We start from the raw sequence: 13,590 nt of genomic DNA on the forward strand, positions 1-13,590 counted from the left end.
GATGGGTAATGGGGCGGAGCTTCAGAAACTGTCACCGTGCACGCTCTTGACTCACGCTCGTGCACGTCCCGCCCTTTTCTGTTTGCAGCTGAGAGATAGCTGAGTGAAGCTGACACCGCTCTGAGAGCTAGAGAGAGATAGAAAGAGAGAGAGATAGATCTAGATAGATAGATCTGTACTTGGAGCTGATTGATCAACAGGAACACGCCCAGAGAGCTGTCCTGTGCGCATGCGTGGAGCCAGGAGCCGCGTGTGGAAAGTTTGTGATGAAAGTTTCGAGTTACAGTTCAGTAGGAAAAGAAGAGGAAGAGGAGAAAGAGGAAGAGGAGGTGAAGCTCTTTATCTCCGCTGATTCTCCGACCCGCCGCGGTTCCTCTGCAGGATTCAGCGGCTCCTCTCTGCTCTCCAGGCCGCTTTCAGCTGCTCCTCCCCCGGCATGAAGATCCAGTTCGCCCCGCTGAACGTCCCGCTGCGGAGGCGGCTGCAGACCGCCGCGGTGCTGCAGTGGGTCTTCTCCTTCCTGGCGCTGGGTGAGACTGGTTAGACTGGTTCTACTGGTGTTAGTGGCCCTGGGTTAATATGCTGGTTCAACTCTGATGGTTCTGCTGGGTCTTCTCTTCCTGGCGCTGGGTCGGGTTGTTGGTGCTGGTTCTACTGGTTTTACTGGGTCTGCAAGGATCTACTGGTCCAGTTGGGTCTACTGGTTCTGTGAGTTCCTGTCCAACCAGTAAACAGAGCATGTAGGAGGTTCTGATCCATCTGCTGGAGGTGAAGAAAGGTTCTGATCCTGGTTCTGGTTCTGGTCTGGAAGTTCTGAAGGGAACCAGCTGATTGGATCAGAACCAGATAAGGAGATGAAGCACGGTAGAGGAAGTGTCATGCTGTGGATTATTTCAGAGCAGATGGTTTGGTTGAACAGAACCAGAACGGTTCTGGAAGAACCGACTGTGAACCGGGTTGGTGAGGAGGTCAGATGGACCGGAACCATCAGAACCTGGTTCAGTCAGTAGAAGTCTGGTCCGACCCAGCTGGTTGGTTCTGGTTCTGCCCGGTCCAGTAATCATCCCGTCTCTGTTCCAGCCCAGTTCTGCCTGGCCGCCTTCGTCCTGCTGGCCGTCTCTGATTGGTGGATCGCTACTCTGCTCTATGCTGGTTGGCTGTGGCTGGACTGGGACACGCCCACCAGCGGAGGCCGGCGATCCCATTGGCTCAGGAGGTGGAGCGTGTGGCGGTACTTCAGGGATTACTTCCCCCTGGAGGTGAGACCAGAACCGATCAGAACCGACCCGACCCACAGATGATATTGATTATTGATTGATGATCATTAATCACTGATTGTCTCTGCAGTTGGTGAAGACAGTCGATCTGGACCCGACCCAGAACTACATCTTTGGGTTCCATCCCCACGGTGAGACTTTCAGGGGTTCTGGTTCTGACCCAGTTCTCTCCATCACTGGTTCTGGTTCTGACCCGGTTCTCTCCACCTCTGGTTCTGACCCAGTTCTCTCCATCACTGGTTCTGGTTCTGACCCGGTTCTCTCCACCACTGGTTCTGGTTCTGACCCGGTTCTCTCCCCAGGGGTTCTGGTGGCCGGGGCGTTCGGGAACTTTTGCACGGAGGCGACCGGGTTCTCCCGCCTGTTTCCGGGCCTGCGGTCCCACCTGCTGATGCTGCCGTTCTGGTTCCGAGTTCCGTTCTTCAGGGATTACATCATGTGTGGAGGTGAGTGAGGTTCTGCCGAGTCGGGCAGCAGAAGGTCCGATTCCAGCAGAACGGGCGGTTCTGGTTCAGATTTAAATATTCAGAACAGGAAACAGTAACTGGGAGCACTGGTTCTGTTCACCGGACTGAACTAGTCTGTCTGTAAATGGGTCGAGGTTCTGGTAGAACCCAGCAGGTTGGACCTGGAGCAGAACCAGGATCCTGGTGGTTCTGGTTCTGTTCAGCAGCAGCTCTGGGTTCTCTGGTTCTGATCCGGACTCTTAGAGCTCAAATATGTTGAAACATCACAACCAGAACCAGAACATTTTAACGGATCCTCCAGAGTACTGACTGAGTCCTAACGGACCTTCAGGTCGGTTTGCGACCCGATTCCTCCAGAACCAAAACGGATCAAACAGTTTGAAGCTGAAACCAAATAAAATATTTTCCAGTAAAATTTAGAGAAAAATTCATAAAAAAATAAAAACTGAAATTTGTTTCTGGGTCTGGAGAAAAGTTCTGATCCAGGTGGAAATAACCCAATGGACCCAGAACAGAACCAGGAGGAAGACCACAGGGCCCAACAGAACCACCAGAACCTTCATTATAGTACCAACCGGGTCAGTACTTGTAGAACCTCTAGGAACCAGCAGAACCTGCAGGCTGGTACCAAAAGGTTCTGGTGAGAACCTCTGGACCGGATCAGAACCTCTGATGGTTCTGGATTATCAGGGAGTCTAAACAGCAGAACCTGGTTCTGGTTCTGGTTCCTATCAGTTCATAAATTCTATGATGAATTTAAATAATTATTTTACCGGATCAGAACTTTAAAAAGTGCATCAATGAAAATATTTAGGAAACATGAGACAATAATAATCTTTATGTTTTTAATTTACTAATATTAAAAAATAAAACTCAACAAAAATCTCATCATTTTTTCCTCAAACTGTTTAAATTCGACTTAAAGATGTTTAAAGACGATCTCAGATATATAAAAATATCAGTTTAATCTGTAATTGTTTTTAAAGTGCAGATAATTTCATCTTTTAATCTCTTTAATCTCTTTAATCTCTTTAATCTTGTTCCAAACTTTTGGACCCAGCAAGCAAAAGTTTGTCTGGTAAAATAATATTCAGTCTATTTAAAGTTTATTCTAGGGCGTGCCGTGGTGGTGTAGCGGTTAGCGCGACCCATATTTGGAGGCCTTCAGTCCTCGATGCGGCCGTCGCGGGTTCGACTCCTGGACCCGATGACATTTGCCGCATGTCTTCCTCGTTTCTCCTTCCCTGTTTCCTGTCATCCTGCTGTCATATAAGGGACACTAGAGCCACAAAAAGACCCTGGAGGGGTAAAAAAAAAAAAAAAAGTTTATTCTAGTTTTGTAAGTTTGCTGATAATGACTGACTGGAACAAAATCAATTTATGATCAGTTTTATTCATAACTTGATCATCATTCAGGAGTTTTGGTTCAGATTTATTTCTGTTAACTGGAGGTGGAGACTTTATACTGGGACCAGTACACAGATTTTATCATCTTATTTTGAAGGAGCTCAAGTTTCCTAAGATAACTAGAGTAATAAATAATATTACAATAATTAATATGCGCCTCAGAGAGTTTTATAAATAGTTAAAAATGTGGATAAAGGCAGATAAAACCTTAAATTAAAAAGCAGGTCAATATACCCAGTTAACTTAGTTATTAGATAATTTATGTGAAGTTTAATATTTAATATTTTGTTTATGAATCTCTTCTGTTTATTATTTATTATATAATCTGGAGATTAAAGGAGGAAATTATGTAAACCAGTTTAATCTGGGATTAAATGTCATCCTGGTTAAAATGACACAGAGGATCTTTATTAGTGAATTATGAAAGATCAATAATGGACTGATCGGGATCTGGTTCTGGTCCAGAAACAAAAACTTCTGATTAGAATTTAAAATAAAGTTTAGAGTCATCCAGGTTTTAATGTCCTGTAATCTAATAAAGTTAAATAAGATAAGATCAGATTTATTGTCATTGTCATCAACAGATTACAGGTTGAGATTTGCTCGACTCGAGTTAAGATGCAGGTTATGTGTATATACATAATATACAAAGATAAAGAAATAAATAGTACAAAATGAGAAATAAATAGACATCAGAAGATGGTTGCAGCGCCTGGAGGTGTCGCAACAGAATTGACATTTTTAACAAAGTGGTGTCAAGAGCAGAAGTTCTTATGCCTTTGAATTTAGTGCCATGATTGCCATCGGGTAAAAAGTGTTTTTTAGGCGATTTGTCCTGGTTTTTATTGCTCTGTATCTCTTGCCTGATGGCAGCAGCTGGAAGAGACCATGGCCAGGGTGTGAAGAGTCATTTCAAATGTCCAAAACTTTCTTGTGGAGCCTGGAAGTGTAAATCTGTTCCATAGTGGGGAGGGGGCAGCCTATGGTTCTCTTTGCTGCCCTAACAACCCTCTGGAGCGCCTTCTTGTCAGAGTCCAGACCGATCAGACCCAGCAGTCAGAACCAGCTAGCTCTGGGTTTGGACTTTGGTTCTGAACCTAAATCAGCTCAGCTGGTTCCCTCTGCCCCAGATTACAACAAATCTTATCAGTGACCTTTGACCTCTGTTACACAGTACCAGGGGGAGTTGGGTCATGTGAGTAGTTTCATCAGAACCGTCGGGTCCAAAACGTCCAAAGTGAAACTGGACCGCAGGTCACAGCAGTAGGGGGGTGGGGGGGAGGCTACAAGCTCTCTGATTGGCTGGCTGAGCTCTGTGAGGTCACATGGGGTCAGCAAAGGTCAAAGGTCATAATTAGCTAATGGATGTGGAACTGCAGCAGCTTCATGTTGGCCTGAGTTTGTTCTGTGGAGCAGAAACTTGATCTCATCAAAAGCTTCTCCAGAACCCAGCAGAACCTCCTGACCGGCCCGGTCAGCCTCTTCCTGTCAGAGCAGGAACCCGGTTTCTGTTTGGTAAAACTGGTAACTATCAGCTTCACCAGAGAGACACTAGAGAACTGGTTACCAACTGGTAACTGGTAAAGCTAACTCTACCTCTATGAGCTTTACCAGAGAGTCACTGTAGGGTTAGTTACTAGTTACTAGTTAACGGCTGATAACTGGTAACCTCATCAGTTTTCATCCTGGTCTACAAACTATTCAGGATATGGCCTCCAGTGGTTCTACTGGTTTCACTGGTTCCACTGGAGAGCAGATCTGCCTCCCATCCTGCTGCTAAAACCTCCAGAACCAGCAGAACCTGCAGGCTAGTACCAAAGGGTTCTAGTAGGGCCGTCTGGACCAATCAGGTCTGTGATGAATGATGGTGTCTAGAAGCTCCGCCTCCCATTCTGGTCTTGGACCGGTGAGAACCAATCAGAACCTCTGGATGGTTTCAGGTCTCCACATGGAGAGGAACTGGGTCAGCTTGATGTTCTGAACAGAACCTTGGTTCTGACCGATGTCCCTCTGTCCTCCAGGTCTGGTGTCCAGCAGTAAGTCCAGCTTGTCCCACCTGCTCAGCCGTCCTGAAGGAGGAAACGTGGCCGTCATCGCCGTGGGCGGAGCTCCAGAAGCTCTGGACGCTCGACCCGGAGCGCTGACTCTGCAGGTAGGTACCATGTAGAGGTCAGAGGTCAAGCTCAGATGTCATCAGGTCCAGAGGTCAGAGGTCAGACTCAGTCAGGTTCTAGTGGTAGACCCAACCTGGACCAACATCTCTGATCCGGTTCTGTTAATCTGGTCTTCTCTGCTGAGTTATTGGGTCTGACAGGCTGCAGGTTCAACTCTTTATCAGAACCGAATCAGAACTCAGAATTGGAGCAGAACCTGAGTCTGATCCAGATGGTTCTGTTGGGCGGCTCGTCGCTGACTGATCCTTGTTTCTGTTTCCAGGTGAAGAACAGGAAGGGCTTCATCAAGATGGCTCTGAAACACGGGTAGGCGGAGCCTGATTGGTGGGCGGGGCTTCATGATCAGAGACCCAGTTATTGTTTGTGTGTGTGTGTGGGTGTGTGTTTGTGTGCAGAGCTCAGCTGGTTCCTGTCTTTTCATTTGGAGAAAACGAATTATTTGACCAGATGGAAAACCCGACTGGATCTTCACTGAGGAGGCTGCAGGTCACACTCTGAAACACACACCTGACATCCTGACACACACACTGATACACTCACCCTGATACACACACCCTGATACACACACCCTGATACATAAATGAATTTTTCCAGACTTTAGTCTTTTTGCTTCCAGATGTTGATTTGAACATTTTAAAATAATTTTTTTGTAATTTATCGACGTGATCTGGACCCTTTTAGGTCCCATCATCATGCTGCGTTCATGAACTGTGAAACATTTGGAAAACTGCAGATTTGAAGTTTATTGAACAGTTTTAGTAGAAATTCATAACCAGATCTTTATGTTTAGAACCTGTCAGCTTCTATTTGAAATAAATCTATGCTTAAAAATGTCTCTAGATCCCAGCGCTGGGATTTCCTGCAACCATGAACTCACCACAGATGTTTCTGTTCAGCATCATCTGGTTCTGATTATTATTGGTTTATTGATCAGTTAAAAGAACTTTCTGCTAATAGCTGTTAGCTGCTGCTGGAGGTTCTGGACCAGATGGATCAGAACCAGATGGACCAGCAAGATTTTTTTTATTCTGACTGAACTTTCACCAGAACCTGATCTCGTCTGGTTCTGGTTCTGACTGGTTGTTGATGCTTCGCCATGGTTCTGGATTAAACTGGTGGTACCGGGTCGGTCCAGTAACTTCAGCCGTGTTTTATTTCTCAGCGTTGATGCATCTGATGCTCTGCAGATCATCTTCATGTCCAACATCATAACATCAAATCAGCTGATCTTCATCTGAACCTCAAATTAAGTTATCAACAAAAAGTGACACAAACTCGGTCTGGACCTCAGCTGGTTCTTCCATCTGACCCCCAGGGCCCAGTTCTGGTTTACCAGATGTGGACCATGTGGGCCAGAACCGGGTCAGGTCTGGCCCAGTTGAGGACACACCAACTGGCCCATAAACTGTTTCACCTCTGGCAAACCAGAACCGGGTCTCTGCTGACCCGTCATTCATTGAGGCATCTGGGCCAGATGGAAATGATGTCATTTCTGTCCCAGACAACTTAATGTTTGTAATATCAATAAAAACACAATTTATATCAACACAATTATTTATTATAACATTCTAATTTCAAACACAACATTTATATTGATGAATCTGTTTCCATGTCCACCTGCTCAGGTTGTCATGGCAACAGTTCAGTAGATTCTCCTCTGAGCTTCACCTCTTAAATAAAGAGAATAAATAAACATATTGATCAGTATTAAAAATATTATTTAAACCTGAACATCTGGAATCAATCTGGCCAACAGCCAAATGCTAATGGCTCAATGCTAACGGCTCAATGCTAAGGGCTCAATGCTAACGGCTCGAGGCTAACAGCTAAGTTACATTTAATGCTGAATAATATTCACACTAATAGTTAAAAACAACATTTTAAAACTATAGACATACAACAGCAGCCAAATGCTAACAGCTTAATGCTAACGGCTTGAGGCTAACAGCTAAGTTACATTTAATGCTGAATAATATTCACACTAATGGTTAAAAACAACATTTTAAAACTATAGACATACAACAGCAGTAAATAATGTCAGTGAAAACATTTAATTGGTAGAAAAATTAGTTAGTTTAGTTTATTATTGGTAATAATAAACTAAACTAATACTTGTGCTTTGTAAAATAGGGTTAGCTAAAATTTTCAACAACACAATAAGACATTGTAAATAAAATATTTCAATTCGTTGTTGAATAAATAACACTTACAGGTGGTGGGAAAATAACACAGATATGAATAAATTAAAAAGAATTAATTTGGGCTAAAAAAATAAAAAAAGAAGATAGATATGAAAAACTTACGGATTGAGTTCAGTTCAACGCTAACGAGCTATCGGCCCATGAGTCCGTTACTATGGGAACGGAGCTGAAGCCTGCAGTTTGTCACGTCCTCCACCAGGAGGAGACAGCCGGCATTTCCATTTAAAATATTCTTATATTTATTAGAATTATTAAGAACTAAAACAACTGTTGGAGCTATTTATTCTTTATTTCTTTATGCATTTGAATTTTGTTAGTTTATTCTTACATTTCTAGTTTTTGTATTATTTGCAGGTTAATAATTGTCGATTCTATTTATCTTTTGTTTTTATTATTTGTTCTTATTTATTTGTTTTCTAAAGACAGGAAGTGAGGTGGATCAATCCACTTTCTATAAGTGTAGGGGCCTGGTAAAGGACCAGCAGGCATTTGGGTTTGGGGCCTTTGGTTTTTACCAGAGCAACAGAGCAAGCGAGGTAGCCTGAAAACAAGAAAAGGTTTGAACTCTGTAATTGTTTTGCTGAAACAAAATAAATCATCCAGAACAACAAAACAAGTTTGGACAGTGAACTTCTTTTGCCTGTGTGAAGAATCTGGACCCCAGTGCCTCATAGTGGCTGATGGAACTTTTATTGGATGTTTGGTTTGACAAACAATCGCCACTACACCAAGTAAAAACATTTTTACATTCAATAAACATATATAAAATTTAGATACACAAAAAACAAAGTTCTTTTTTTAATAGAACTTCTATGTTGTGTTCACTGAACTCGTTACTGACGTCGGACCACTGTGTTCAGTAACAGTAATCTAACGCGTTGCTATTTCAAATCCAGTCAGACTACAGTTACTTATCAAAATCACTTTGCGTTACTATTTTCTTTTATTTAATTGTATTTCCTCTGTGCGTCTTGTCGAGTGACCGACGTCTCTATGTGACAATATCAGCAACAGAAACGTAAACAATGGAGGTAGATGTGCATATTGTTGGTGGAAAAACAGGAACTAATTTGAGTTTCTGTCGCCAAGTCCGATTATCAGTGGCTTTGGGCTTTTTTCTTTTAAGTCACTTGCAAATTTAACGACTCGTTAAATTTAACGAGTCGTTAAATTTGCAATTTAAGTTAAGCTTGCAATTCAGCGAGCCTTTCTGGGCTCGCTGAATTGTGGAGCAGCAGGAGGAGCTCTGTGCACTCTGACACCAAACAGGGCCGTAACGCACAACGTGGAGGCTGGGGGCAGGGATGGGGGCTTTAAAATCCTTCTTAGAGTTTTCCAGACAATAGAAACACACCAAAAACACTCAAATTACTAAAGTTTTTTCTTTTTGTAGTGTTGTAACCATTAAAAAATCTCCTCTTTAGTTCAGTCTTATGACTGGAGACACATTGTTGATGTTACCATTATAAACTACACTGCCTGGCCAAAAAAAAGTCGCCACCAAAAAATGGTCACACTCTCTAATATTTTGTTGGACCGCCTTTAGCTTTGATTACAGCCTGCATTCACTGTGGCATTGTTTCAATAAGCTTCTGCAGTGTCACAAGATTTATTTCCATCCAGTGTTGCATTAATCTTTCACCAAGATCTTGTATTGATGATGGGAGAGTCTGACCACTGCACAAAGCCTTCTCCAGCACATCCCAAAGATTCTCAATGGGGTTAAGGTCTGGACTCTGTGGTGGCCAATCCATGTGTGAAAAAGATGTCTCATGCTCCCTGAACCACTCTTTCACAATGTGAGCCCCATGAATCCTGGCATTGTCATCTTGGAATATGCCCGTTCCATTTGGGAAGACAAAATCCATTGATGGAATAACCTGGTCATTCAGTATATTCAGGTAGTCAGCTGACCTCATTCTTTGGGCACACAATGTTGCTGAACCTAGACCTGACCAACTGCAGCAACCCCAGATCATAGCACTGCCCCCACAGGCTTGTACAGTAGGCACTAGGCATGATGGGTGCATCACTTCACCTGCCTCTCTTCTTACCCTGATGCGCCCATCACTCTGGAACAGGGTAAATCTGCACTCATCAGACCACATGACCCTCTTCCATTCCTCCAGAGTCCAATCTTTATGCTCCCTAGCAAACTGAAGCCTTTTTTTTCTGGTTAGCCTTACTGATTAGAGGTTTTCTTACGGCTACACAGCTGTTCAATCCCAACCCCTTGAGTTCCCTTCGCATTGTGAGTGTGGAAATGCTTTTGCGTTCACAATTAAACATACTCCTGAGTTCTGTTGTTGTTTTTCTTCGATTTGATTTGACCAAACGTTTAAGTAATCGCCGATCACGATCATTCAGGATTTTTTTCCGACCACATTTCTTCCTGGAAGACGATGGTTCCCCACCATCCTTCCAGTTTTTAATGATGCGTTGGACAGTTCTTAACCCAATTCTAGTAGTTTCTGCAATCTCCTTAGATGTTTTCTCTGCTTGATGCATGCCAATGATTTGACCCTTCTTAAACAGACTAACGTCTTTTCCACGACCACAGGATGTGTCTTTTGCCATGGTTGTTTAAGAAATGAGGAGTTACTCATTGCATCAGCTGGGGTTAAATAACTTGTTGCCAGCTGAAAGATGATCGCCTATGCAGTACTTATCCAATAGGAGGCTTGTACCTATTTGCTTAGTTAAATCCAGGTGGCGACTTTTTTTTTGGCCAGGCAGTGTAACTTGCAATTAAGTTTTGGCAAAGATCAATGTAATTTTCACAGGTAAAAGTTACTTTTAATGTAACTTAGTTACTTTCCGAATAAAGTAGTCAGTAATCTAAGTTACTTTTTCAAGGAGTAATCAGTAATCTGATTAAAGTTACTTTTTCAAAGTAACTATGCCATCACTGATTATGTTGCTAAACATATTATTCTTTTGGTTAAAAGTTATTTCTCCTGGTGATCATAATAATGTTTCTAAATATTTTCACCTCTTTAGACTTATGAGAAAATGAATTGTCACATGGTGACATAACTACTTCTGTAACTGGTCCGTATTTGGCCTGGACAGAACCGGTCCAGGTCTGTCCTGCCTCATGTGAACCATCATTCCCAGTCTGGTCCCAGTCTGGTTGACATCCAGTTTGCTGTGCCAGAGGTTTTCCAGAACCGGACCGGGTCGGTCTGCTATGTAGCCACTGCAGGGATTAATGCAAGGAACAGTCAAAAAGTCTTAACATCATGAATGGGTTTAACTGACATTTGGACACATTTCCCACCTGAGCTGTGGATCTGCAGCTCCTCCAGAGTCACAATGATCCTCATCAATGATCTGCTGTCAGTCCAGCTGGACGTCCATGTTCTGGTAGGAGACGTCTGCAGGTGGTCCATCTTGTCTCTGTTTCCCTGGAGACGTTCAGAGTCGGGACTTTTATTGTACTGTAGAACCGAACCGTTCTGTAAACAGAACCAGAACCTGTGGAGACGGTTCTGGAGAAAGCAGCATCATGTTTCATAATTCTGGTTGTTCTCTACAGAACCTCAGAGTCCAGAACCAGAGTCCAGAACCAGAACCTCTGGACTCTGGTTCTGGTAGGAGATGAACAGGTTTTACCTTCAGGTACCAGAGTAGAGGGGTGGAGTCTAGTGTTGGTCTGGAGACAAAATGTGGACCTCAGAGTCCGAAAGCTTTTCTCAGCTCTGTGTTGGTCGTGTTTAATATTATGGGATGTTGTTGTGTCAGCAGAACCGGCTGCAAAGCATCATGGGAATAGCGATGCCTCTGTTCCACGCCAGAGGAGTTTTCCAGTACAGCTTCGGCCTGGTTCCCTACAGGAAGCCCGTTCACACCGTGGGTAAGTTCTGCTGACCCGGCCTCCATGTTGGACCCACCAGAACCTCTGACAGAACTGGGAGGTCCAGAGTAGAGCCAGACCGCCTCCCAGTTTAGAACCAGTGAAGATCCAACCACACAGAATGTTTTCCATGTTCAGTTTTGTATCTTATGGACCAAAACCAGAACCAGGAACAGAACTGATCAGCGGTTCTGTTCCTGGTTCTGTTCAGCACCAGTAGAATAATCCTGACAGAGTGAACTGGGTTCTAGTATCGGGTCACATTAGAGGTTCTGATCTCCACCAGTTAAACCTTTAATCTGTCTGATTATAAACTGGATGTAAATCTAGTTAGAATTTATTCACTGTGATGGACTGGTGAGCGGTTCTGGTGATCCGTTCAGGTGACCCCTCCTCCAGGTGACCCCGCCTCCAGGTGACCCCGCCTCTCTCCCAAATGTCTTGCTGGAGAGGCAGCAGCTCCTTCTGACCCCACAGGACAAAGTGTTAGGAAATGAATGGATGGATAAATTATTCATATTGAATTAATTATTTGTTTGTTCTCAGGGGATCTGGAATAAAATTAACTGTTTTTAATATTTAGCATTTCTACATCAAGGCTACGTTAGCTTGGTCGCTAATTTATCTGCAGTTTTTAGCAAGTTCTGAATCTGAAGTGTAAATAAAAATGTTTTATGTCCAAAAATATTGATATGGCTCAACTTACCCTGTGTGTGTAAGTTGAGCCGTATACCTGACACACACACACACACACACACACACACACACACACACACACACACACGCACACACACCCACACACACACACACACAAACACACCTGCCCTCCTATTTGAACAGTTTTTTTCTGTTCAAATTGTCAACCTGCCTTGGTTGCGTTGCTCCAATTTACTCTCCACTTCTTACTAATGGGTTCTAATTTCCACCCGTCTCAATGTCATATTTTAAGATTTGTAGGCAACAGACAAAATGTGTTTTATGTATAAATTGGTCAAATCAACTTAACCCAAAGCATCATTTAGATTTTGTGTCCAAAGCTGAAATGTTAAATGTTTGTTTTATGACATAGCGCAGTATTTATAAATAAATCACATTTAAAAATATCCATTATGATCTAAACACAGTTTTTATTAAACTAATAACTAAATTCATGTTGAAGATTCATGTTTGTTTCTGTTAGAGGCCATTTGGCTCATTTATAGTTAATAAAACTAAAGATTTAATTTTGAATAAATTCTGGTTCTGTTAACCTTTTGGATCCGATTCATGTTTTTCTTTATTCATGTTCAGTTTTGTGAACAGTTGGAGGTTCTCTGTCCAGGTTCTGGTAGAACCTGGTTCAGAACTCATGGTAGAACCGGTTGGAACCAGATTCTACCTGGTAGAACCTGCAGTAGAACCAGGCAGAGCCGTTCTACTGCAGCGTAGAACCAGCAGTAGAACCTGCTGTAGAACCGGGTATAACCTGACCTTGTCTCTGTCCGTTCCAGTCGGGAAGCCCATCCCAGTGACCCGGTCAGCGTGTCCCACCTCAGAGGACATCGATGGTCTCCACAGCGTTTACCTGCAGAACCTGGTGGATCTGTTTGAACAGAACAAGAACCTTTATGGCCTGGAGGAACATCAGCACCTCGCCTTCATATGACCCGGTTCTGGTACCAGAAACACCTGAGCCATTGTTATCAGCTGACTGTGTTCCTGCAGCCTGATTGGCTGGATTTCATCTGAAGCTCTTACTGGACTGTTGAAGGTTTCCACCACCAGAACCGAACCGGGTCTGACCCACTTGTCCTTCTCTGCTCAGCTGTAATGAGTCTAAGTGGGCAGCAGGGGGCAGCAGCCCCAGTCTTCAGAACAGAACCGGGTCTGTCCTGCTCAGAAAAGTATCAGCAGGATCTCAGTCCGTCCCATTTCTTCTGATGATTCCGTCACAGGATAATAAATCACATAAATCAGAACCAGGACGGGTCCGCTTGTTCTGTCTGGGTCTGTAATCAGAGTCTCAGTAAGAATCTGAGTGGGGGTAAGCACATATGGGGCGATAGCCCATGACAGCCTGGTGTGGTTGAATCATTTCTCATGTGTTCACAGAAAATAGGGACTTCCAAAGCATTGGCCACCCCCCTGCAGAAAAGGGCTTAAATTGGCCCAGACTGATAGGTAGGATTTCAAGACCTTATGCAGGAAAACCCCATGGGCAGGATTTTA

The 13,590-nt window shown here is 43.5% G+C and overlaps 1 protein-coding gene across 1 annotated transcript; it reads left to right on the plus strand.

Moving 5' to 3' along the window:
• The first annotated feature begins 436 nt into the window (after positions 1-436).
• Positions 437-13,340, plus strand: LOC116734700 (2-acylglycerol O-acyltransferase 2-A-like). The gene is made up of 9 exons (XM_032586230.1): positions 437-530; positions 1,081-1,259; positions 1,348-1,408; positions 1,580-1,723; positions 5,173-5,303; positions 5,588-5,631; positions 5,721-5,811; positions 11,274-11,382; positions 12,873-13,340. The coding sequence occupies exons 1-9, from the start codon at positions 437-439 to the stop codon at positions 13,025-13,027; spliced, it is 1,008 nt and encodes a 335-aa protein (XP_032442121.1). The 3' UTR covers positions 13,028-13,340.
• Positions 13,341-13,590: the final 250 nt, after the last annotated feature.

The sequence above is a fragment of the Xiphophorus hellerii genome, chromosome 15, assembly GCF_003331165.1.
Source record: "Xiphophorus hellerii strain 12219 chromosome 15, Xiphophorus_hellerii-4.1, whole genome shotgun sequence".
NCBI classification, from domain to species: Eukaryota; Metazoa; Chordata; class Actinopteri; order Cyprinodontiformes; family Poeciliidae; genus Xiphophorus; species Xiphophorus hellerii.

What these genes read in the sequence shown, in the direction of transcription:
- LOC116734700 (XM_032586230.1), top strand. Translation starts at nt 437, where the DNA reads ATGAAGATCCAGTTCGCCCCGCTGAACGTCCCGCTGCGGAGGCGGCTG. An exon ending in CTTCTCCTTCCTGGCGCTGG is followed by an intron (nt 531 to 1,080) that starts GTGAGACTGGTT and finishes TCTCTGTTCCAG; the next exon opens with CCCAGTTCTGCCTGGCCGCC. An exon ending in GGATTACATCATGTGTGGAG is followed by an intron (nt 1,724 to 5,172) that starts GTGAGTGAGGTT and finishes TCTGTCCTCCAG; the next exon opens with GTCTGGTGTCCAGCAGTAAG.